The sequence below is a fragment of the Falco cherrug genome, chromosome 15 (genome assembly GCF_023634085.1).
Source record: "Falco cherrug isolate bFalChe1 chromosome 15, bFalChe1.pri, whole genome shotgun sequence".
NCBI classification, from domain to species: Eukaryota; Metazoa; Chordata; class Aves; order Falconiformes; family Falconidae; genus Falco; species Falco cherrug.
This window is the reverse complement of record NC_073711.1, coordinates 10404223-10427672: the sequence shown is the minus strand read 5'-3', so window position 1 is coordinate 10427672 and position 23450 is coordinate 10404223. Positions and strand designations below refer to the sequence as shown.

General features: G+C 38.9%; 1 protein-coding gene across 4 annotated transcripts in view; it reads left to right on the top strand.

Moving 5' to 3' along the window:
• The first annotated feature begins 14164 nt into the window (after positions 1-14164).
• The window catches only part of FMR1 (fragile X messenger ribonucleoprotein 1), a 31501-nt gene continuing 22215 nt past the window's right edge, over positions 14165-23450 (top strand). The window contains exons 1-4 of one of the 4 annotated variants that reach the window (XM_055727343.1): positions 14165-14487; positions 21128-21180; positions 22145-22238; positions 23250-23321. In XM_055727343.1, the coding sequence (XP_055583318.1) occupies positions 14437-14487; positions 21128-21180; positions 22145-22238; positions 23250-23321 (270 nt within the window). In that variant the 5' untranslated portion in view covers positions 14165-14436. The remainder of the gene's footprint in view (positions 14488-21127; positions 21181-22144; positions 22239-23249; positions 23322-23450) is intronic. The other 3 variants (XM_055727342.1, XM_055727344.1, XM_055727341.1) reach the window with 3 other exon arrangements.

Sequence of the window (23450 nt, the reverse complement as noted above, 5' to 3'; positions counted from 1 at the left end):
TATCTGTCTTTAAGCTGCTACTACAACCATGCACAAAAGAAAACCAAGATGGTATCCTACATACTTCACAGGAACAACAGCAGACTCAAGCCTTCCAGTAGGATGCCCTGGTGTTGGCTGAGAATTTTCTTCTTGGTAGCTGGTGCAGTGCTGTTTTGGATTTGGTATGAGAATAATGTTGATAACACTGATGTTTTTAGTTGCTAAGTAACATTTATACTAAGTCAAGGTGTTGCAGCACTCTCCAAACTATCAAGATGCAACAAGATCTTTTACCATCACATACCAGCATACTCTTCATAGCAGCCCCTCTGCTGCCTTCTCCTAGTCTCACCTCATCCAGGGCCTGTGTTCTCTCCCTTCTCTCTGCTCTCTCTTCATTGGCTCTGCACCACTCAACCAGCCACAGCTGCACCTTATCTACATCAACCAACCCACAGTTGTACATTATCAATGTTAATTAACCCAGCTTCTTTCTTCTACATTAATGAATTTTCAGTTTCTCAGGCCCTGCCAGCAAGAGGGCTGGAGGGGCACAGGAAACTGGGAGGGGACACAGCCAGGACAGCTGACCCCAACTAGCCAAAGGGATATTCCATACCATAGAGCATCATGCTGAGTTTATAAACTGGGGAAAGAACGAGGAAGGGGGGGGTGGTGTTTGCTGTTATGATGTTTCTTTCCCCAAGTCACCACTACACATGATGGAGCCCTGCTTTCCTGGGGATGGTTGAACACCTGCCTGCCCACGGGAAGTGCTGAACAAGTGCCCTCTTTTGCTTTGCTCAGGTGCACAGTTTTTGCTTTACCTAGTAAACTTTCTCTCAACCCATGAGTTTTCTCACTTGGACCCTTCCAATTTGCTCCCCCACCCACCCCACCCCAGACAAGCAAGCAGGCAACTGTGTGGGGCTTAGGTGCTGGCCAGGGTTGAACTGCAACAGGATAAATAGATCAACCAGTACTGCCCTTAAAACAAAACAATCAAGAATGGATGCAGTCTGCAAAGTGAAATCCAAAACTTCATGGCACTCAAAAGTACCTACACTGCCAACAGGATAAAGAGGAAGGACTCCTGATTATTTTTTCATGGCAAAATCTAAACACAGAGTTTTAAGAAGTTGGGCTTTTCCAGTGTATGTTAAACTCCAGAAATACAGGCTGACTGCAACAATGCTGTTAATATAACCATTCTTATTTCACCATGGGAAACAAGATGTTAGTTTCTAATCTCCAACATATTGAATAGTATTTTCAATAAGGCAATTCCAAACACATTTCCTCTTGTAGCTGTTTTACTACATTTCCTACAGATAATGGTAATAAAATTATCTCACTTATTGTTATTACTATAGCATCTGCTTCAGGAGACAAACTCTAATAAAAAGAAAAATTCTGTTTTACATTTCTTAGTCCCAACAGGAATGACACCTTCCTGTGTTAGCCTGTATTATCAGGGCTCACAGTGGAAAGTGACCAAAATCCATAAACTAATCCAACTTCTAAAAAATCCCCAAACCTCCAAGCATCAGTCACCCCTAGCCTTTCAAAGGGGACAAAATGCCTTCAGCATTGCTTCTGAAGAAGTTATAATTATTCTGTTTCATGTGAGTGAAAGATTAGAAGGCTCATGTTGTATTTTAAGGAAAAAAGGAAAAATAAATTGAATAATCACTTGCTAATTAAAAGCTTTCACACCAAGATAAGAAAACCCATGTTTATGCACTATGGTGCACCTGAAACTATGGTGCGATAAGGGGAAAACAGAACTAAAGCAAGCTGTTCTGTTTTATGGTACTGACCAAGAAAAAATTTAATCCTGTTTTCTAGCTGAAAAACCTTTTATTTTTAGCTTTGCACAAGAATAGCTGGTCAAGCAAGCAGCTCTAAGATAAACTGTAACAAAACATTAATTTCCCAGAAAACCATTTGATAGTCTTCTGTATAATAACTTGAGAGTTTAAAATGAATACCTATTATTCTTTCATTAAGACTGTCATCTGATAAGCACTCATTTTTCAAGAGACCAAGAATACTGGTTAGGAACCAAGGCTTCATGTTTTGACAGACACACTGCTATATTTACTCAACTTGGACAAAATCTTAATGGTGATTAATTTGACATAGATCAAGTAGAGTAAAGTTTTCAGGGAGCTCAGATAATGAGATAATGTATATCTCACTACACTAGCTATTGAAGAACCACACTAATTTTCTCCCATCTGTATAGACTCAGATACTAAAAAAAAATCCCAGAAAAACCCAACAGGCTGAGTTCTCTTCTATGTGGTAAAGTTTGAATATTTTTTCACCTGTTCTCTCAGTCTTCCTTGTTTTTATCAAAGTTGTTGGGATATTTGCACTCATGTCTGTGGAAACCAATTAAGGTCTTTATTTGAGAGCCCCAAATGCCTTGTACAACATGTGCTTCAGGCTCTAACAGAGCTGGGAAATGTCTCTTACTGCTGACAGACCAAGAAGGATGCTACTCCCCTCTCCATTTACTTAATTTAGACTTGAAAGAGATACTTCAGTTGTAGTTCCTTATTTGTCTTCCCAATGCCCTAAATAATTTTTGTTTGAACACAGATACTCACTTTTCTCCTCAGAGAATTCTTGCTCTGTTCTGATGTACAGTTTTGTTATCCACAGGGGCACATACAGCCTCCCAACCACCTTTTTCTCATTAAATAGTATCTATGAATGACTTATTTTAATCACTCTTTTTCATGTTGGGAAGTAATCAAAGCTAAAATCAAATCAAGTGAACACATCAGCAACAGCTAATTATTATATACCCAAGCATTGCTGACATTTGATAGACTTGTTTCATGCAGAGAACATTGTCAGGTCTACCCTGCTCCTATTCAGTAACCAGCAAAACTGTTCTTGACTTTAACAAGAATCATTCTTACTTGATATTCTGTCAGAGCACAAACACACCAGCAAGCGCAACAAAGGCTTTACCATTAGTCAGATGCGACTGTCCATGCTGTTGCTCCACCCTCCAGAGCACACTCCTCCTTGTCTCTGCTACCTGGGGGTTCTTCCTTCTCAGGGCTCTTCCTCTATCCAGGACTTCCCCTCCCTGGCTCCTCAGGGCTATTTAACCACTTAGCAGGAACAAGGTCCACCTGCACATTGTCCATGTCAATCAGCCCACTGCCGCTGAGGCAAGGCCACAGCTGCATGTTATCAATGTCAACCAGCCCACTGCCTTAATTCCTCTACAATATTCATCTTACTGGCATGCTTAATTAAGATTGCTGGTCTATTATGATAGACCTCAGAGATAAAGGAGAAAGATGCTGTGCCACGTAGCCTGCCCACACGCTTCCCGTCCTCCATCAGGATCACACTTGGGGGGTTTTCTTCCTGCCCTCCCCCATGCTCTTGCAGAATAGAGGACAGCGAGAAGATGGAAACAGGCTTTATGCCATTGCTCTTTTTAGTGTGTATCTTGGCTTTTTCAGTTTATACAGCCTCACCATCAACACACTGTTGGCTCATAAAGCCGCTTGTCTGCCAGTAATTCATTCTCTTCATATCCAGGATCACGTTTTCCTCTGCTTCAGTGACATCACCTCCTTGCCCTTTCATCCTCCTCTCAATTGCACCATCCAGAGCAGGAGTTCTTAATTTTTATTCCTGTCTTTTCTACAAAACTCTTATTATCTTTTAGACAATAGAGTCATCTACCATAACATTTCAGCCCAGAGGTTGAGATTTATTTACTCTTTGTCCAAACAATAACAAACAGTTGAGAAATTACCTAATGAGCAATATTGTTTCATGTCCTTTCCTCAAATAACCACAGTCCTGTTGTTCTTCCTCAGGCTGTTGTATAAAGTATAACGGGTTTCTAGTAGGCTTAAAGCTTTGACTAGAATTATTTTCTCCTCTTTCATGAGCAACACAACTAAAGCCATTGATAGCTTTTACAGTTTACTATAGAAACATTTCCATTCATATTAATAGGCACAACAATTTGCGTTCAAACCATTTGGAAGCTGTTTTACGTGAAACTGCCACACTGCTTCATTAAGACAAATTCCTTCAGGGTTTAAGATGCCTATCATCATAATGTCATATAAGAACAATTGGTCTCTTGTGATTCTGACTGATAATGCTTGTCTCCTCCTGGGAAACGTTAGACAGTCATTTCACAGACATTTTGCTTCTATTCAGAGGTGCTTTTTCTCAGCTGTTGGTTAATTGTGTCTTCTGTTATTTTATTCCTCCATGTTTATCAGCTATGTATTGGCAATACCTGACATCCCTATCAAACCTGTGTGGCAGGATCTGTGTCCACATCACAAACTTTCTGTAGTATAGTTTGCAACTCAAGAGACCTGCTGCAATGAGCTCTGTAGCAGGTAAGCTTTAACAAGGCACTGAAAGAGTCAATAACAGAGAAAAATGCTGCCTTCTAAGCTTTATTTTTAACCACAGATGTGGTATTTTAATATTTAATGAAAACTGGCCACATGGACATCACTTCTTGTTCCATCAAATAGCACGAACATAGGAACATGCTTGAAATGCAGAATTACTGCACTGCTGCAGAATCACAGAATAACTTAGGTTGGAAGGCATGTCTGAAGGTCATGCAGTGCAACTCTGTTCATAGCTAGGCAGCTTGGATCCTAAAGAGTGACGTGGTAGATGACAGGAGGAATCTTGACCTCACTGAACCCTGTAGCAAAGCTCCTGGGTACTTCTGTTCAGCAGTGTGCTTCACCAAAACAAATCTTATCACAGGACATCAGTATTTGTGGGGTGGTTTAGTTTGTGATCCAAATGAGAAAGTAACTAAGTGATGACCTTTTGCATGTCACCAACCCAAGCTGTCATTTTGCCTTCAGACCAGGTGATGGCAAGCAGCCTACGCTCTCAGACAACCAACAGAAGAACAGCCGCCTTCAACTGGTGCAGAGGCACATCTCTGCAAGAGCAACCACGTCTTTCACTCACTGAAATCTGCAACTTTCCCTCCACAGCTGAAATGTTTCTTCCACCAACTCTGAGATTCAGCAATGTCCATTGTTACAAGAGATTCAGAGAGCACTCATAAATGTACACTTATTTTTTCCATCTCTTCTGAAGTTAAGTGTACAAAAGGAAAAATGATACATTCAGTGAATCACATCTCCTTAAAATGCAAATCAATAATCATGTCTGACCAAAACACTGGAGTTCTGCCAGATCTTTTATAAAGGTGTAAATTACTAATCCAACCTAGTAAAGGACTAGATGCTTTGACCATAATGTTAACTAAAGCAGATGTATAAAGTGGAGAGACAAATTAATTTTGCTAAAACATATGGTAATCACAAGTTAAAAGACCACAAAACCATCTATTTAGTCTCATTATTTTTTTTTTTTTTCTTTTAGGGCAAGGGGTGGGTCAGGAGCAGACACCGCGTTATGTCCATGGCATTGAATTACTGTCACACGAGTTGTGATACAAGATCCTTTTAAACTGTATTTTCAAAACCAGAACATACACTTGTAGGCTTTGGCCTATAGTAGAATATGTAAAAAAAGGAATGAATTAGAAGTGAAGTTAATTTATATTTTCTTATTGGTGAATATATCAAATAAATTTGGGTCTGAAGTCCCTTCAGGTACAATACCATCATTTATAAAGGAAATAATTTTAATTACATTAAATTAGGTCCAGTTGTGCTTCTGCTTGCTGTCTGGCATTTTCCATAGTGGCAGAGAAAAGACCAGTCAGTGGATTCAAATCCTTTCTCGATATGTGCATATACAAGAACCTGGCTTCCTACTAACGTGATGATACACCTGCACGAGATTTCTGTTCATCTTTCAGGTGCTTTGAATTGAGGAAGTAAGTACTGATAAATACTGGATAATCTATCAAGGTTTCGCTTTGTGAATAAAAGAAGACTGATTATTGTAGTAAGGATTGATCTAAACTCAATCTTATTCAAGTCTAAGCTCAAAGATATGTCATCAATGTTTTCATACCTGGATTAAGAGATTTGAGGAGAATGTTCTTTATGACACTTCAGTAAAACTGGTTTGTACCAGTTTTAAGAACACCTCAGTGCTGCTTGTGTTTGACACAGGCTTAGAGCCTTTGAGCGTTGCATGAGCTGAAGTGATTGCATAACTTGATACAGAATGGTACAGAATTAATAATTAATTGCCATTTAGCTTGATTATCACTGTAAGTAGAATACTGCCTTCTTTTACAGTATTAAAATGTGTCTTACTATTTGTAGAACTATATTTGGTTGAATCATTGTAAACAACTCGCACTTCTTGTTTTTACAAAAAAGTAATGGGGAAATGTCCTGGGTTTATCCATCTATAATGCTAGGGCCTTGGCTTTATACCATGTATTTCTATAACTGAGATTCGCCTCTCCTACAGTCAAAATTAGACCATTCTAATGGGTTACTGAAGCTAATTTTTACCCAAATATTTATTCACCCAAGTGTCCTGATTTAAAATTTCCTGAACACTAAGTAGACTATCTTTCTAAAGTTATGACCTTAATTTTTATGTTTTGTTTTTTTTAAGATAGACTTCTTTAAATTGCCGTTACAATGTAGTTTAAAAGGTTTGAATGTTTACACTCCTTGCTTGATACTCCTATTTTTTGAGATTAAATTAGAGGGGATGTTCTTTTAGCAGCCTTCTTTATAATGGCACAATGGTTTTGCTGAAAATCTCATTTGATTAGGTTCACCAATACATTATTAAGTGGAGCTTTTTAAAGAATAAAGAGTACAGCATCGAAATCGTTCCTGTAGAATGAGAACATTTAGTGGACTTTTCATTATAAACCAAGAGAACACAACCTCACTCTCCACATTCAGTACATGTGATTTTCTTTGAAAGTCTGGGAAAAAGAAATCTAAGCTGAAAGGGACAGGACCATTAAAGTAGAATAAGTATAGTATAGTTAAAGAGTTCATAAGGGAACTTCACAACTCAAGACATGTACTGCATAAGTGTTTCATATGAAAGTAATGGAAGAAAAATCTAGATCATGGCATACAATCCAGTTCTCAAAATTAAAATACACTTAGCAATAATAAAAGCTAATCCTTTATAAGTGTTTAAATTTACTGCTAACAAAAATAATAACAAAAGGCTTTATATGTTCTTAGTGTTCGATTTGATTCCTGGGTTTATGTGAATATATTAGTCCTAACATAGTCTGTAAGCAGATTTTGAGGAGCTAATATCATGTCTTCTTTCAAAGTTACAGTGAAATATATAAGCTATCTTAAAGTATATTTAAATATATGGCACACATCCGTATTCTGAGGAAAACCGTGTTATCTCATTGTCCACACTACAAGACAAATTGTCTTTGGGGGTCCTCTTGTGGTAAGACTTAATTATTGCACTTAAAATATTTAGGGTCAGGCAACGTTTCAACTCGCCTGTCTCCAAACATTATTTTCTGCAGTTTGTGAAGCTACAGGAAATGCAAGTGAATATTAAGTGATTTTTGAAACCCACAGGTTGAAAAAAAAAAAAAAAAAGGTAAAAGTATAGCTATGCCAAATGTCCAGGATATAAACTTATCAAAAACTGTTTTTCAAATTAGTAAAGGACAAAATGTTAGCTATTGAGACAAAAATGTAAGCAATGTTAGATGAAAAGAAAAACCCAGAAACCAGGACTAAAAGACTGTTGTTACAGGCCGATTGCTTCCTTTGCTTTTTATTTTCTTCACACTATTCACCTGTTGCCACAGTATAACATTACAGCGTTGTTTTCTGTAACAGTTTTATTGAAAAAATCCTAATCTTTAAAGTTATATATGCTTTTAATAGGAAGTTAAATATGACCGTCTGTCAGGATTATGACATTTTATATAGTACTTCCATTGCAGTCCCTATCACAGTCGATACAAATAATGTTAAGGGCATATAAATGTACTAGCATATATAGCCTTTGAAATACAGGCCTATTGCTGCCCAACATCACTGGAAATTCTGCTACGGATTGGGAAGAGTCGTGTGATCTTTCCAGAATAACCTCGGCAAAAACTGAAGTATGTTCAAAAGAGGCAGAAACCAAAATTTATAAATCTGTGTACTAGCTTCAGTACTGAAGCATCCTGCTTGTACATACAACAAAATGAATGTGCAGCTAAAATCACTACCTGATGGTTGCTCAATTGATTTAACATGGGTGTTAGAAACACATGCTTGCATTCTCTGTTACAGAATGAGATGTGAAACATTCTAGAAATGTCTATATATTGTACAAATAACTTTAAATTCTAGATTGACTAGAAATGTAGACCCTGTAAACTCATGAGTTCCATCTTTGACATTGATGCTGATGAATACTGCCCTTCAACAAATATATAGGAGCTGGTTAAAAACTCAGTAAAGGCTCATAATGTGGAATTTCATCTAAGTGTAGATGTTTACAGTGTAGCTGCCTTCATCTGAATTGTCATTTAAGGTTCTGCTTATGGCCACTGAAACGTAGGGCTGTACTTGCCTCACCCTCAAGATGGTCAAGTGAATCACAGGCATTTTGACACCAGTAATTTTTGGATATGAGTCTTAACTCTGTGGCCTTCCATGGTGAGTTAACTCCTAATGCACCAATTTTTTCTAAATGGCAACATTAATGCCTATACTTATGATCATCACAGAATATTAAGATTTATAGCTTCCAGAGATTTTATTTAATTATTTTTTTTAAAAAAAATAATTATTTAAGTGCTATATGTTCATACTAAAACTCACATAACTGAAGGGAGGACTACTGTATGGATTACCATACAGTATTCATACATAGCCATCCTGCATGCATATAGTAAGGAAACATATATATGTTTATGGCTACGAATGCGGTCCAACCACATGAAAAGAATAGAACATTTCTCTTGCATTATTTTCTAACCAGTTGTACTCCAAGTTTTCTGTATTTTTTTTTCTCTTTCAATACATTCATTTTCAAGACCCACATAATCCAGGGAATCTTTTAACTTTCATCTCAAATGTGATTCAGTTAATGATTAATTAAAAAAAAACCAAAACACCTGCTGAACAAACAGATGTGCAGTTTTACACATGAACACGAGTGTCATCTAATAATATAGACTGTTTACAATACCAATATATTTCTGCAGATGAAATAACAAGCAGGCTTATATACTAATAAATGCATTTGTAGGGTTACAAGAGAAAAGGATAAAAACACATGAGTGGGAGATGAAACTGAATCATTAAGAAGCAAAGCATTACATGGTATGTTTTCAGATTCACTACTGATATTCAAAAACAAAAATTTGTTACTGAGAGTTGTAGACCAACAACAGGATACAGAGATGTTGTCCTGACAGAACGTAGAAATTACTATTAATTTTAAATAAGACTCATAATTCCAACAAATAACATAACATGGAGCAAATAAGAAAAAGATTACCCACCAAGACAAATTTTTCACAGGTGAGTTGGATGACAATGACAGCATTTGGATGACCAAGCTGAGCTAGAGCTTCATAGTTAGTAGGTCGCATTTTTAAAATCTATAGTTTTAGAAGATTATATTTTTGTAAGTTAGGAAGTTTAATAACCTTCTGAAGTTTAGATTCCAGCGTGTACTACGTTGACTCTTCTCTGCGAAACTGGGAAGCTTCTGTACTGCAGGTGCAAATAGACTTAAATCCCTCAGGCTTCCTTCCATATTCAGGTCAGGAAGATACAGTATACTGTAGAAACTGAAAACCACTAGTGGAAACATGTATCTACAGTAAAGTAGAATCTGTGACAAAATGAGCCTTGGATGCCTATCTACTCTGAATTTACTACATAGAAAACTATATTAGGAGGAGGAGGAGGTGGAGTAATGACTTATACAAGAAAGAAAGAGTCAAGTTTAATCGAAGGTCAGCTTAAGTATTTATGATAGAAAATCAATAGAGATTAGTTGGCTCTTCTCACTAATATATTTTTACAAGATCAAAGAAAGATTACCCACCAGTCTATTAGATGTACCAAAGGATTTTTGGTGTTATTCATTTTACAATATTTAGTTTGGTCTTTTTGTAATGGTTATACTTTCATTGCCTCTTCATGTGAAAACTACCTTTTAGACTATTTTATTGGGACTTCCAGATAAAGTTCATATTAACTATTTAAAGAACTGAACAACAGACATAGCATAATCTGATTTCTTCTGTTCACACAATAACACTTACAAATCTTCCCTCGTTTAGTTCAGCTTCTCTTCACAAGTTCTGGGAATACCTGCTGTTCTACACCCTGATCTGGATATATGTAATTTCTGGGTATCACTTTAGTCAAGGACGAACTAATAAAATTGCAATACTTTGGTTATATTCAACCTTCAGCTATTATTGATTAATCATAAAGCAACCTTGTCTAAGAAATTTTTCATCTTTATATCTCTATTGACTGTTACTGCTTCCTCCAATTGCTGACCTAGTTATTTAACACCACCGTTTCAGCTCGATTACTGAAAGACACTTTATTGAGACATTGTAAACCAACAGGAAAAGAGCATCCAACCACCTTTAATGTGGTAGCATCCTGACAACAGTCTGAACTGTTTGTTCTGATTGAAGTAACTTAAAACCCTATGTATCTCAGATGAATGCAAGATCTTCTTTTTTTCTCAGTATCAAATACAGCGTCAGAAATAAGGTACATACACTGCGACTACCAGGCTTAGATGGAAATAGAGCAGTCTCAATGTCACCTGTATGGCACGCTGAAAACCATCACGTAGGGGAAAAGTAGTCATGCAGGAGAGGCTTCTGTCTGAAGTGATGCACAAGGAAAACCAACAGATAAAAATTTGAAAGGTTGAATTGAAATCTCTACGAATTTCAGCAAGACTAAGCTGAAGCCCAAAATGGGTGTGTAAATAAGAATTGTATAAAATTCCATTAAGAGACTTGATTGTTAATCGGATTACCGTCTTTTAAAAATGCTTCATGAGTAACTCTTATTTGTAGTTGCTGACAAAGCCTTAAGGTAAATAGCACAGGGTGAGAAAAACACTCAGTTGTTCCTGTCACTCTTACCCCAGCGTGTATATGAAGGGTCTTTTACAAATCAATTCATGATTCTTGGAAAGGTTCTGATTGTTGCTATTGTTCTGACAGCTACATTTTAAATGCTTAGCTCCTAACGGGAACAGCTAAGATACCAATGCTAGGGAAATAATAATAGCTAAGCTGGTACTGATGATCAAGGATACAGGACTGATACGCCCCAAGCAGTGCCATTTACATTAGCCTTCTGTCCTTCCACTTTCCTAAGGAGGACAAGATGGGAGGAGACCTTTTTCTTACGTTCTTTACAAATATTTAAGAAAGCATTTGAATAAATTCATTAGTGGATAAAAATAAAAGTTTTTTTTTAATTATTTTTTTTATTTTGATGATGAAAAGAGGTATTCCAAACGCAGAGTCCCTGAAATACCTTCCAGATAGCAGATCAGCCTGCCAACACCGAGTGGTGTAGAACTGAATAAGAAATAGAAGCACTGAGTATCTGTAGGACCAAACTCAAGACTTGGAACAGGTGCTTGAGATTGCTGAGGAATATGAAAGAATTTTTTTTTTTTTTTTTTTTTGGGGGGGTGGGCAGACGAGTGGGGAATTTTGCTTGAATTATAATTCCGTAGCCACTGCATAGTGTAACTGAACACTAGGATTATATATAAGAAGTCTAACATTTGAATGAAATAACATTTTACCTTTAATATTAAAAGACTTTAATGGAATTACTGAGATGTACTTTTAGAGTGTCACTGGGTTAGAAATATGGCCACACTTAAAAGGTTCTAGTTTACAGACAGTTCAGTCTGAAGATAGTTCAAAGTAAAATAGCAAAAACAGTAAGTAATTTGGAAAGTAAAAGACTAAGAGTCAATCAGTACAAAAAGCAGAAAGCGTGCTCTGGAAATATGTAAATTCTCTCATTAAGTTGACAAGGATGAGAACATTCACTACTCAGGAAAAAATACAAAATGTTGAATTTAAGCAATGGCAAGGAAAAATTAAGTTAAGCACTAGGGAAGATTATATAGTGCAGCAGCTTTTCGCTTAGGGAAAGTGGCAAAATCATCACTGGAAGCCAGAGCTAAATTAGACACCTTTATATTCTGTCTGCTCTGAGATAATCTGCCTGCGTGACAGCAACCTATCTTATTAACAAGAGAATAATTACAACAATCAATGAATGCAAAATAAAAACCACTTCTGCTTACTTTGTTTAAGAGTTGGGCATCACCTTTCTGGCAGATTGTTGAAATTTTGATTTGAACCATTTATACAGTTACCATTTTTTTAATAAGTGTAACATGAACAAGTCACAAGAGACGTCTATTTTACCTAAATTTCTTTATTGACACTCTGTAAGATCTAATCTCCACTGGTTTTTTTATTCACACACAAACCTTGCATCATTGCTCTTCATCTTTACGTTTTTCTTCCTTCAGTCCTCTTGGACCCTTTGCCATTCCCAAGCAAGACAATCCTGTGACTGTCTGTTTAATGAGCACAGCAGGCTGTCAAACTAATTCATTAGATTGAATTGACCCTTCATCATACTCAAGAATTTGCTGAAAAGAGTATCCAAATCTGATGAAAAGAGAATCAATCACCTTCCCTTCAAGGTACGCTGCACAGCAATCATATAATTAAATTTACCTCACAACTGTGAAAGCATACAATAAAAATCACAATAAGCAGATTAACATATAGTATACAGAGATCACTACAGGCAACTCTTGATCTCGCAAACAAAAAAATGAAACAGAAAGTAAAAGTTTTCATGACTAAGAAGAAATACTGTACACCCTTTCATAGCTTAAATGTAAAATGCAGCATACTGAGAAACTAATTTGCAAGGTTTGCAACACAATAATGTAAGAATCAAGAGGAAAGGTGAAATCATATGCTTACTGAGTTTTGAAAATTCATTAGTACGTGCAGAATTTCACCTCATGACTTATATAAGGAGAACATTACACGTTTATTCAGAGAAATGGCAGCCATGGGAATAATTGTCACTTGTGAGAGTAGCTGTAAAACTACTTTTTTTCTTCTTGTATTCTTTGTAGTTAGTGGGGGGGGAACCACATAGGAAGATCATGTTAATGTTTGTGTAGGCCTAATGTAAGTCTGAGCAAGCAGCTTTTGTGCCAGTGTACTTTCAGCTGTAAATGTTCCACCGTGGATACAGCAGCTCTTCAAAACATCTACCACCCAGTTCCACTGTAAACCGTATGTGCAGGTAGATTTTGCTGTCAGAGGAGTTTCTAAGGTGAGATGTCTGTGAGTTCTTAAATGTAGTTAAAACAATGTACGTGTGAACTTGTTTGTGGAACAAAGCTTAGCTCTCCCACAGAGGCAGGCCCAGCACACCAGCCTTCCAGGCTGGCGGGTCTGTTCATCTTGTATCACGCCCTTCTGAGGCATTCAGGTGTCCAGCACAGCCACACCGGCCCGGCCATTTGTTAGTGCAGGGCCCGTTAAAAACTGCCACATCAACGCAGTTTTCCTCACTCCTGACCGTCAGCAGGGAGGCTGAGCCCACGGCATGGCGGAGCCCGCCCCCCCGCGCGGCGGCCATCTCCCGCGGCGCCCTGTGGGACGAGGGCCGCGTCCCGCAGGCTCAGGCCTCCTCCTGCCCCTGCCCATGGCAGCGCCCGCCGCGGGCCCTCGGCTCCATCACTCCCATGGCCGCTCCCTGGGCGCCAGCAACGCCACCGCCTCCAGGAGCCATTACCGGCCCCGTTCCCTCAGCGGGGGCCGCAGCGCCGCCCCGCCCCCGCCACAGGGCCCCGGCGGCGCAGGCCGCGCGCACCCCTCCCTCCCCCGCCGCTCCGACCGCGCGGCGCGGCGCGCAACCTGACTGGCCAGCGGCGCAGTCACTCAGGCGCCCGCCGGGGGCGGAGGCGGGACCCCAGCCGAGACTGCCGGGTGCGCTCGGCCCTCGCCGCTGCGGCTGCGCGCGCGGGAGGGGCGCGGGGCGGCGCGCGCGACCCGGCCGTTAAGCGGTGGGCGAGCGGCGCGTGCCGGCCGGGGCCAGCTCCCCGCCCCGCCCCTCCCGCCGCGGCCCGGCACGTGACGCGGACTCGGCGTTTACATTCGAAACCGGCGCGCCCCCCCCCCCCTCCCCGCGCGCGCCGCCCGGCGGTGACCGTTTCGCTTTCATTTCCGGGCGGCCGAGGGCGAGCGGCGGCGGCGCGGAGCGTCCCCGCAGCGCCCCCCCCGCGGCCCTCCCCTCCGCCCCGCGCGGCCCCACCCCCGCGGGCTCGGCGTGAACCGAGATTCCCCTTCCCTTCCCCCGCCCCGGCACACACACCCCTCCTCCTCCTGCGCCGAGAGAGAGAGAAAGGGAAGGGAGGAGGCGCCGGGCCTGGGTCTCCCGCACCGAGCCGCCGCGGCACAACATGGAGGAGCTGGTGGTGGAGGTGCGGGGCTCCAACGGGGCCTTCTACAAGGTACCGGGTGCTCGCGGCTGGGTCCGGCTGGGCCTCAGGGGAGGGAGTGGGGCCTGGGACGGGAGGAGGAGGAGGAGGCGGCAGCGGTGGCGGCTCCTCCTCCCCGCTCTGAGGGAAAGCGGAGGCCCCGGGGCAGGAAGGAGGAGGAGGAGGAGGAGGAGTGGGGCAGGGGTGGAGGCCGCGGCGGGTCCCTCGGTGTCTGGGGCGAGGGAGCCGGGCCTCCGGGCCGAGAGGAGCGGGGGCCGCCGCCTGAGGGTTGAGGGACTGGAGGCCTGATGAGGGAGAGAGGGAAGGCGAGAGAGGGCCCCGGCGTCCGGGGAGGCCTTGGGCCTTCCCCCTATTGTGGGAAGGGGAGGCCCTGGCGCCGGCGGTGTGCGAGAGGAGGCAGGAGGGCCCAGGGCCGCCTTCTCCTTGGCGCTGAAGCGAGGATCAGGGATGGGGCATTAATTGCTAAATCCTCAGCTTTTGTCGCTACTTAAGGAAAGTCTTTCTCGCTCTCCAGGTTTCCAAGAGAGCTGCGCTTGCTAGCGCACGGCGTTTAAGGCGGGGGAGGGGGGGCCCTTGTTAAATACACGTTCGGGGTGAGATGCTGTCGTGGATTCCTGCTCTTAATGCTGTGGCAGGGGACACTGCCTACTGGTATTAGAGCACTGCCTGGGCAAATATATATGTGCTGAGTTGCTAAATACGTCTAATTATCAAATGTGCTTCTTACTGAAACTACTTAATGGCATTCCATTTGTTTCCAAGCCCTTGTGCTGGTGCTGAATAAAGCCATCACTGAGCCTTGGACATATATGCTGAGCACTTAATATTTTTCTTAATACTGTGTAGTATTGCTGTGGAATTGCATGAGCTGGGTTGTGTTAATCGGCACATTAATAGGGTATAATTTGTGGGTTTACTTATTCAGAGAAAAATAAAACTTGGACAGTGGGTTTGGGCCTACTACCACTGACACATTATCAACATACCAGAAACAGTCATGGATTGGTTTCTGCAAGTCTACCTTCGTTTAAATGTTCCTAGTACTTTAAAATTTGGGCCTAGTTATTGTGCGACATCCAATATTTATGTTAGCAATGAAGGAACAGGTAGAATTTCACACTCCAATGTTAGTGTAGGTAGGGCAGGTTGATAACCAAATGATACAGTTCCAACAGCTCTGAGTGTTTCTAAGAAGAGAAAAAAAACCGGAAGACCTCTTAAAAAGCTTATTTTTTAAATGTGTGATAAACTCATATTCTGAAAATGATGGGGTTTTTTAAGTATGTATGAAACAAGTCAGCAAACATGATAAAGAAGCACTCTGGGTTTGCAGTGTTGTAGCCAACGTTCTAGATCTGTATATTGCTTCCTGTAATGAAATTATTTAGCGCTTTCAAAAATCAGTTTTATTTTTTTAAAGGTGAAGTATTCACTCAAGACAGAAACAGAAGACATGCTGCATAAGAGAACTTTTAATGAGGCTTTTATCAAATTATGTTATTTACATAATCATGCAAAATAGATTATGTTAAAAGTGACATTGTGCATTCTTTAGTGACAAATGTTACCAAAGAAACCTGGGAGAACTGAAAGCTTCTGTAACTTTTTTTTTTGGCTGCATTCAGTTTTGACACTATGAGGACCTGTATCCCTTTTGTCTGTAACATAACGACAATTTCTGGTTGTACTTTTGATAAAAAATTCATTTGAGCATATGTTCATGGGAGCTTATTCATTAATCATGATTTAGTGTATCCATGTTATAACACAGATATTGTCTCCAAGTTGCATATTATGTTTGCCTTTTAACTTTTAGAAATGTAAACATAGGAATTTTCTTGTCTCTTAATTGTTAACCAAGAGGACTTATCTAAGGGGACAAATGGAGCACACAGATTTCTTGGTCTTCACATGTATTATCTGTCTAGATGGAGCATCACACTTATAATAAATCTTTTTTTAAAAACTAAAAAAAAGTTGTGTTTTTTAAAGAAACCGTCATGCAGTAATGCTCAATGTAAATCAGCAGTTTTCCTCTAGTCTGAATTACTTGAATTTTAGGTACAATTTTTTCTTTCATCACAATGTTTGAGTATCACTCTTATTAATTTACCTGCATGTTTTCTTGTGAGTTTTATGCCAGTCTTGAAGATAGGAAATTTGATTATAAAATGGATTGGTTGACCCAGCATAACAAGAAGTGTATGATGATGTAAAGTGCAGGTTTAATTGCAAGATGATTTTTTTTTTTCCACTTGAAAAGTTTCTTTAAGCAGCCTCCTAAGAAATGTTTTACAACAGTAACACTTCAAACAAATCAAAAACAAAGTAATTCTTTTATCCAATCTAATGGTTTACTGATAACTTGCGATAATTTCTTTGGCTTTGAATAGTTCTGAATGTTTTCATCAGAATGTGTAAATGTTTTGGAAAAGTGTGCCTCTGTCTTGATACTAAGACATGGAGGGGAGGAATATGAGGCTGGTAGAGTCATGATGGGGCTAAGTGGCACAAGTAGGTATCTAATTGCCACTCCAGGTTTTCACATCCTTCTTGTAGCTCTCTTTGAGGACCTTGTAAATTCAAGTCCCTAAGCACTTAATTTCATTTTTGAGTGTACCCAGCAGCATCTTGATCTTGACTGTACAAAACCAGTGCTTAATTGTCGCCTAAGCCCTACTGAGAGTAATAAACCAGTCTTTTCTGCTTATATTACCTGTGGGACTTGATCCAGAATGCATTCTGAAATACATCTGGAGGGATTATGTTCCACACGAAACACAAGAGATGGCTTGAGGATGCATTCATACTCAACTGGAAGATTTGAATTAAAATTTCATACTGGTCAGGTACACTTGGTTTCACAGAGTAAGGTGTGTTGGTGTGATCACTGAAGTGGAGACTAGTTCTTTCTGAATGGAATTAAAGTACTGCTTGTACTTTCATGAATCTTTTTCTCTTTGGCTAAGGTGAATTACTCCATGGAAAGTACAGTGCTGTCCATGAGCATGATTCAGCGATAATTGACAGTCTAGTACCTAGAGGTGCTTAGTCATGGCTTGGTATGTTGCTGGGCCCAGAATCCTTGGCAAGAAAAGGTGAGGCTCTCTTACTTGAGGAAGACTGGTCCAACAAACAAGCCACCAGGACTGTGAATCCTAAAGGGAGGGAACTGGCCTTTTTGCAGCTCACAGCTAAAGTAACTAAATCTTGAAGATGTGTGCTAGCTATTAGGGCACATATTCTAATGTCTTTCCTTGTATAGGTGTAGTAAATTGGGGTTTGAAGTTCTTACCTCATTTTCAGAGAACTGATAGACAGTTCTTTGTCTAATCTTTCTGGGACTAGTTTTAGATATTATTTCCCTCTAAGGGACATGCTGGATACCTTTCAAGCATGGGATTGGTTTTGATTATCCAGTTCAAGAGTGATCCTCTCTTGTATCCTTTCCTAGAGATGGGAATCATCCTGTTTATAAGGCAGATGGTTTTGGAATGATGTTTGTTGTTAACGTCTATGTGTTGTCTATAACTGATTTTTGCCACTTCTTGTTCTGTAACCTTGTTAAAAATATTCCACTCTTCATCCCAGTCATTTCAGCACTTTGCCATTGTTCCCTTGGTTTTATAGATACTTAATGTTTTTTCATTGAAGCTACAATTGACAAAATCATTCATCTTTCTTAGTTCTTTATTACTTCAGGTCTCACTATTAACAATTGTTCTTTTGGCCTTCTGTTGCATTCTGTGTAAATTTTTTTTTCTTTCACCATTCCATACAGACATACTCTCAGCTGATATCTCCAGTCCCTTTGTACATTCATAAGCCAGTCTGTGCAGTCCTTCTGAGGATGACAGCCTGTACCCTTTTCCCTTGTTTGGTTACCACTTCTGTGACTATTTTTCTTTCCCTCTTCTGTTTCTTTGTATGGCCAGACTTTCTCAGATGTGATTAGCTATTCAAGTTGCCTTTTGACTTTCTCCTTCCAACAGGTATGAGATGTTACGGAACTGTCATGCAGGCAATGGATGCACATTTGTATCAACACAGCACCTTTTTTTATCTTAAAAGAGCATCTACGATAATTAACTCCATGCAGTTAATTACCCCTTATTAAAATGGTTGACAGCGCTCACATCTAATGATGCGAGCAGACTTCAAAAAAAGCAACAAAACTTCATGGCAGCTAGAGCCTTTATTTGTTCCTTTGGAGTGTCTGTCATTCCATTTAGTAAAAAAATAACAAATATACTGATGTTCCCAATAATTCTTACTTTGTATCAAATAATTTGTAAAATTTAGACCATATCTTCATCATATAACCCTTCTTAGAATGTGAACACTCATGTTTGAGAAATGCCATGACATGTCAATGTTGGATTGTAAACTTTTTCACTTATTTATGTCTGAATCATGAAAAGAAGCGTTAATGCTTTATGAGACTGAAAGTCAAATTTGGCATAGAAAACTTGCCTATTATTATTATTCCCCCACATCAGAGAAGAAGAATCAACCTTAGCAGTTGTAAAACGTGCTTCTGGTCACAGAAGCAAAAGCAAGCCTTTTTCACTGATTAAGATTTCTTTTTTTTGTACTCTTTGGTGTATCTGCCCTTAGTGATAGCAATATCCCAGCAGCAGTCTTTCACTGTCCTGTTCCCTTACTTTACTTCCATCTAGTTGCACTATGTTTTTAATGCTTTGCGTCTATATGTTCACATTCGTCACAGCCAGTGTTCACCTTTTGTTTGAATTTCCAACTTACACTCTATTTTAAAAAAGACTGATGAATGCTTATTGTACTTTTCATAATACTTTGTGTGAAATCAGGGCCTCTTCTTTGCCTTCATTGACATCTGGGACTGGCTTGTCCGGTGTCTCAATCTGGCTTACGGTGTTAAAGTCTAATTTATTTTTAGCATTGTATGGAATTTTACACATATCACAAAATAAAGAAAACCAAACAATTCTGATAAGCTTGAATTTTAGTTTTCCAAAGGCATTATTGGTTAAATATTAGTATTTTTAATGAAAACTTAGAAATGTTTCAAAACATTTCTCTGTGTACTTAAAAGTGTTCAAATATGTAGTGCTGTGGAGTCCAAATACATTTTACTTACTACAGATCTGTTTAAATGCTTATACCAGAGGATAGTTGACATAATGCTGTGATGCAGGCTGTGAAAAACTGGTGTGATAAGTGTATCTGACACTTTTCTGTGTCACAAAAAGCAAGGAAAACCACCTTTCTATGGGTAGATGAGATTAGACAACCAATTATTTAGCCTGTTAATATATTTTGTCTGGGTAATTGTTTTTTAAGCATAAACCTCACATAGAGGTAGGCAGAAGTGTTTTGTATACTGCATATTTGAAATTCGGTATTTGGCAAGGCATTGTTCACTTAATTTAAAAATTCTTTACAATGAATTTTTGTAATTTTGCAAGGCTGGAAATTAAAAGGCAAAACCAACAGTCTTACGACATCAACTTTTTTCGCCAGGCCGGAGTGAAAGTCAGGTATTCCACCAGGTTTTGAGATTGAGTCTTCTGAACTTGATGTAAACTAAAGAAATTGTCAGGTTTTTAATTTTTACTAGCTATATCTGTATCAATGCTGCCAGTGTATGGCCAACAGTTATCTTTACTGTGCCTGGTTCAGGCTTTTATCTACCTGTCTTGCAAGGATTTACTATGTCGGGACAAATGTTAGTGGAATACTCAGCACATGTCACCAATGTTTACCTGTTCCAGAGCTTTACAGAGCTACTTTTAAAAAGAAACAAACAAAAAAAAACCCCAACCAATCTTTTCATCCCTGGTTGTCCTGTGACCTCCATCATTTGAAGTTACAGAAAGTATTTTCATTAGTAAATCCCAAAGTTCTGTGAGTAGTAATTCCGCTGGTATGGAGCGGGGTGGGGTGGGGTGGTGGCGTTTTGGGCTTCAAGCTGAAAATTGATTAAGTATAGGTCAGTTGAGTACATAAGGCAGGAAAAGCACTCTTGGTGCTGAACCTCACTTAGTTCTGTACTCTGCTTTGTGGTTGCATGGGAGACTTAGCACAGCTGCTGTCCATCCCCCAGAAGAAAATTAAAGGAAGGCTACAGGGCATTTTTCTTAAGTTTGTGCGTTACAGAAGTTAAGTGTGATGAAGTAAATAAGGGGAAACCTGTGCTGAAATGGATATAGATGAGTGTTGCTAGTGCAATATTCAAACTTACTTAGAGGTAAAAGAGAGAAGAGAAATGATTTTTTTTTTCTTGAGGAGTGTTGTGGTTTAATTTCTGTACCTGTCAAAATATGCAAAATGTGATTATAAAATCAAACACTTTAAACTTTCATGATATAACTATTCAGAATGATCTTGTCCTTTGTTAGTAGCCTCTCCTATTACACCTAAGAGTAGGAAGAATGCATGTATAGGTTGGGCGTTCTGTGTATCGGTATGCTGGCAGTCGTGAACCCAAGGGGGTTATCGGCTTTCAGTATGTGTTTTATGAGTCTATTGCAAAATTAAAAAGGCTGACTTGAAAGCATACTTAAATTTTGAGTTTCATCAATGCTTGTGAAAGGAAGACATTTTATGGGTTTAAAATTCTTTTTTAAAAAATCCATAAGTGTACCATAATTCCATCTTTTTTTCTACACAGGCGTTTGTAAAGGATGTGCATGAAGATTCTATAACAGTTGCATTTGAAAACAAGTAAGTGTATTGCTAATGTTATAAATGATACAGCATATCAACCTAGCATTTGATTAACCTAAATATAACTTAATAATGCAGAGTAGCATCTCTTGGGTGCTCTAAGCTTGCTGCTAGTGTGTTCTGGAATTATGTTTGATGCTTACTATGTTGTGACATTTCTGTATAAATGCTTTTAATTGTTTAAATATTTTTAAGTATAAAACTACAGTAACATGGGCTTTGTTGGGAAGATGAGCATGTTACAGAATTTACATGATGACAACCCATGTTTGAGTAAGTCAGCAGTGTTACTATGCTTCTTTCTCATGTGAATATCTTATTTTTAGGTTTAGCATATTATTACAAAATTTGTTCTATAGATAAGTGATAAATACCAATTTTCTAAGCTAGAAAGGAAATGATGTTCCTTTCCCATCGTTTAAGGACATGAAAAAGTAACCTTCCATTATACCATTGAGTTCAGGTTTCGTTTCCTTCAGGAAGGAAATAATGCATTACTAGTTTCTTTAAAAATAATCTTTTCTTGTTGTGTTCAATTTATCCAGTCTCTATTAAAGAAATTGAAAATTGAAACCATATTCAGTCTGAATCCTGATCAAGTTTTCATGATTTATAGTAGAACTAAAGAAAAAGAAGAAACAGGCTTGTTTTGAAGGAAATGTCCAAATGTGTTATGAAACATTTTTTTAACCTGTTTTTCTAATAAACCTATGACTGCAAATAGAGTAAAAACTGCTGCTGGAAGATTTCAAAACTGTGCGGGTAGCATTAGGGAGTCTTCTAAGATGCTTAATGGTCACTTAGGTGTGTTTCTTATTATAGATACATATTACCTTAATACATATACACAAAAGTTTCACAAAACTTAAAAGTGTAAAACTAATGGATTGAAAATGTTTCTGATTTCTGTTTGCAAAGGCGGTGGAAATGTTTAGGCTGTTCATTGTATTTTTATTTGTAGCTGGCAACCAGAGAGACAAATACCATTCCATGATGTGAGGTTTCCACCACCTGCAGGCTATAATAAAGATATAAATGAAAGTGATGAAGTAGAGGTATGTATGCTCTATTAACAACATTTATTCTGAGAAGTAAGAGGACTTGGGGCGAAAAATGTTGGCCAAGCCAGTGGAAGGTTTGCTTCCATATTGTATGCTGTCACATTTTTTAATTCCAGGTGCTACATAGAACAATGTTAAGCATGTCATCAGAAAGAATTTGACAGTTGTAAACTATATGGCTGTTTTGGTATTCCATGTACTATGACCTCCATGCTGATACACAAACATGATCAGCATTTCTTAGATTACAGATCAGTTCTTTATCAGTATCAGAACTGAATTAATCTAGAAATAGATGCCATACTGTAGTTCTTCAGCTGTAAGTTAATAATACCTATGTTACAAAACCTTCAGACTGAATGAGATAATTTGCATTATATATGTGTGTACATAAAATCTAAAAATATATGTGTATGTAGAGATAAACTGGCTTTAATATAGTAAGTTCCTAAAACTTCGATTATTCTATACAATTATAAAACTGATTTTTATAGTGACTTTACAAAAGACAGCTTTCAAGATTTACATTTTCTTTGCATGCTATTTAAGTTTATTTTGATTTGTAAGACAAGAAAATGGCAAAACTCTTCGGTGTGCATGTTGCAGATACATGTCCTAAAGTGTAGATAAGTGTCCTCTCCCTTCCACCTGCTGGTAAGGACCTCATCAGACCTACAGACAATTAGAAATCTTGCTGATTAAATGTTAACAGATATAAAAAGCTGAATTATCTCTTTTCTGACTGTAGCAACTAATGCCAGTATATTGGGTACGATATTAATTATCTGTACAATCTTATATACATAAATTTGTAGCCTACCTGTATTTGCAATAAACACTTCAGCTGTTACATGATTACTGTGTGGTGCTTGTATCACACACTTCATGTACTGATATATTTTGCTGGTCTTTGTTCCTATAGCAGAGTTCCTGCTCATATAAGTTTCAGCTTTTGTGATGTCTTTTAACAGTGCTACAGACATGTAATGTGTGTATTTTGTTTAGGTTTATTCCAGGGCAAATGAGAAAGAACCCTGCTGTTGGTGGTTGGCTAAAGTGAGAATGATAAAGGGTGAGGTAGGAATATGCATATATACATATATATATATTTTCTGTATTCATTTATACTTTATTTTTCTTATGATGTTTTTTGTATTGATGTGTGTAGTGGTTTTAACTTGTCCCTCTTTGTTTTCAAAGAGTTTC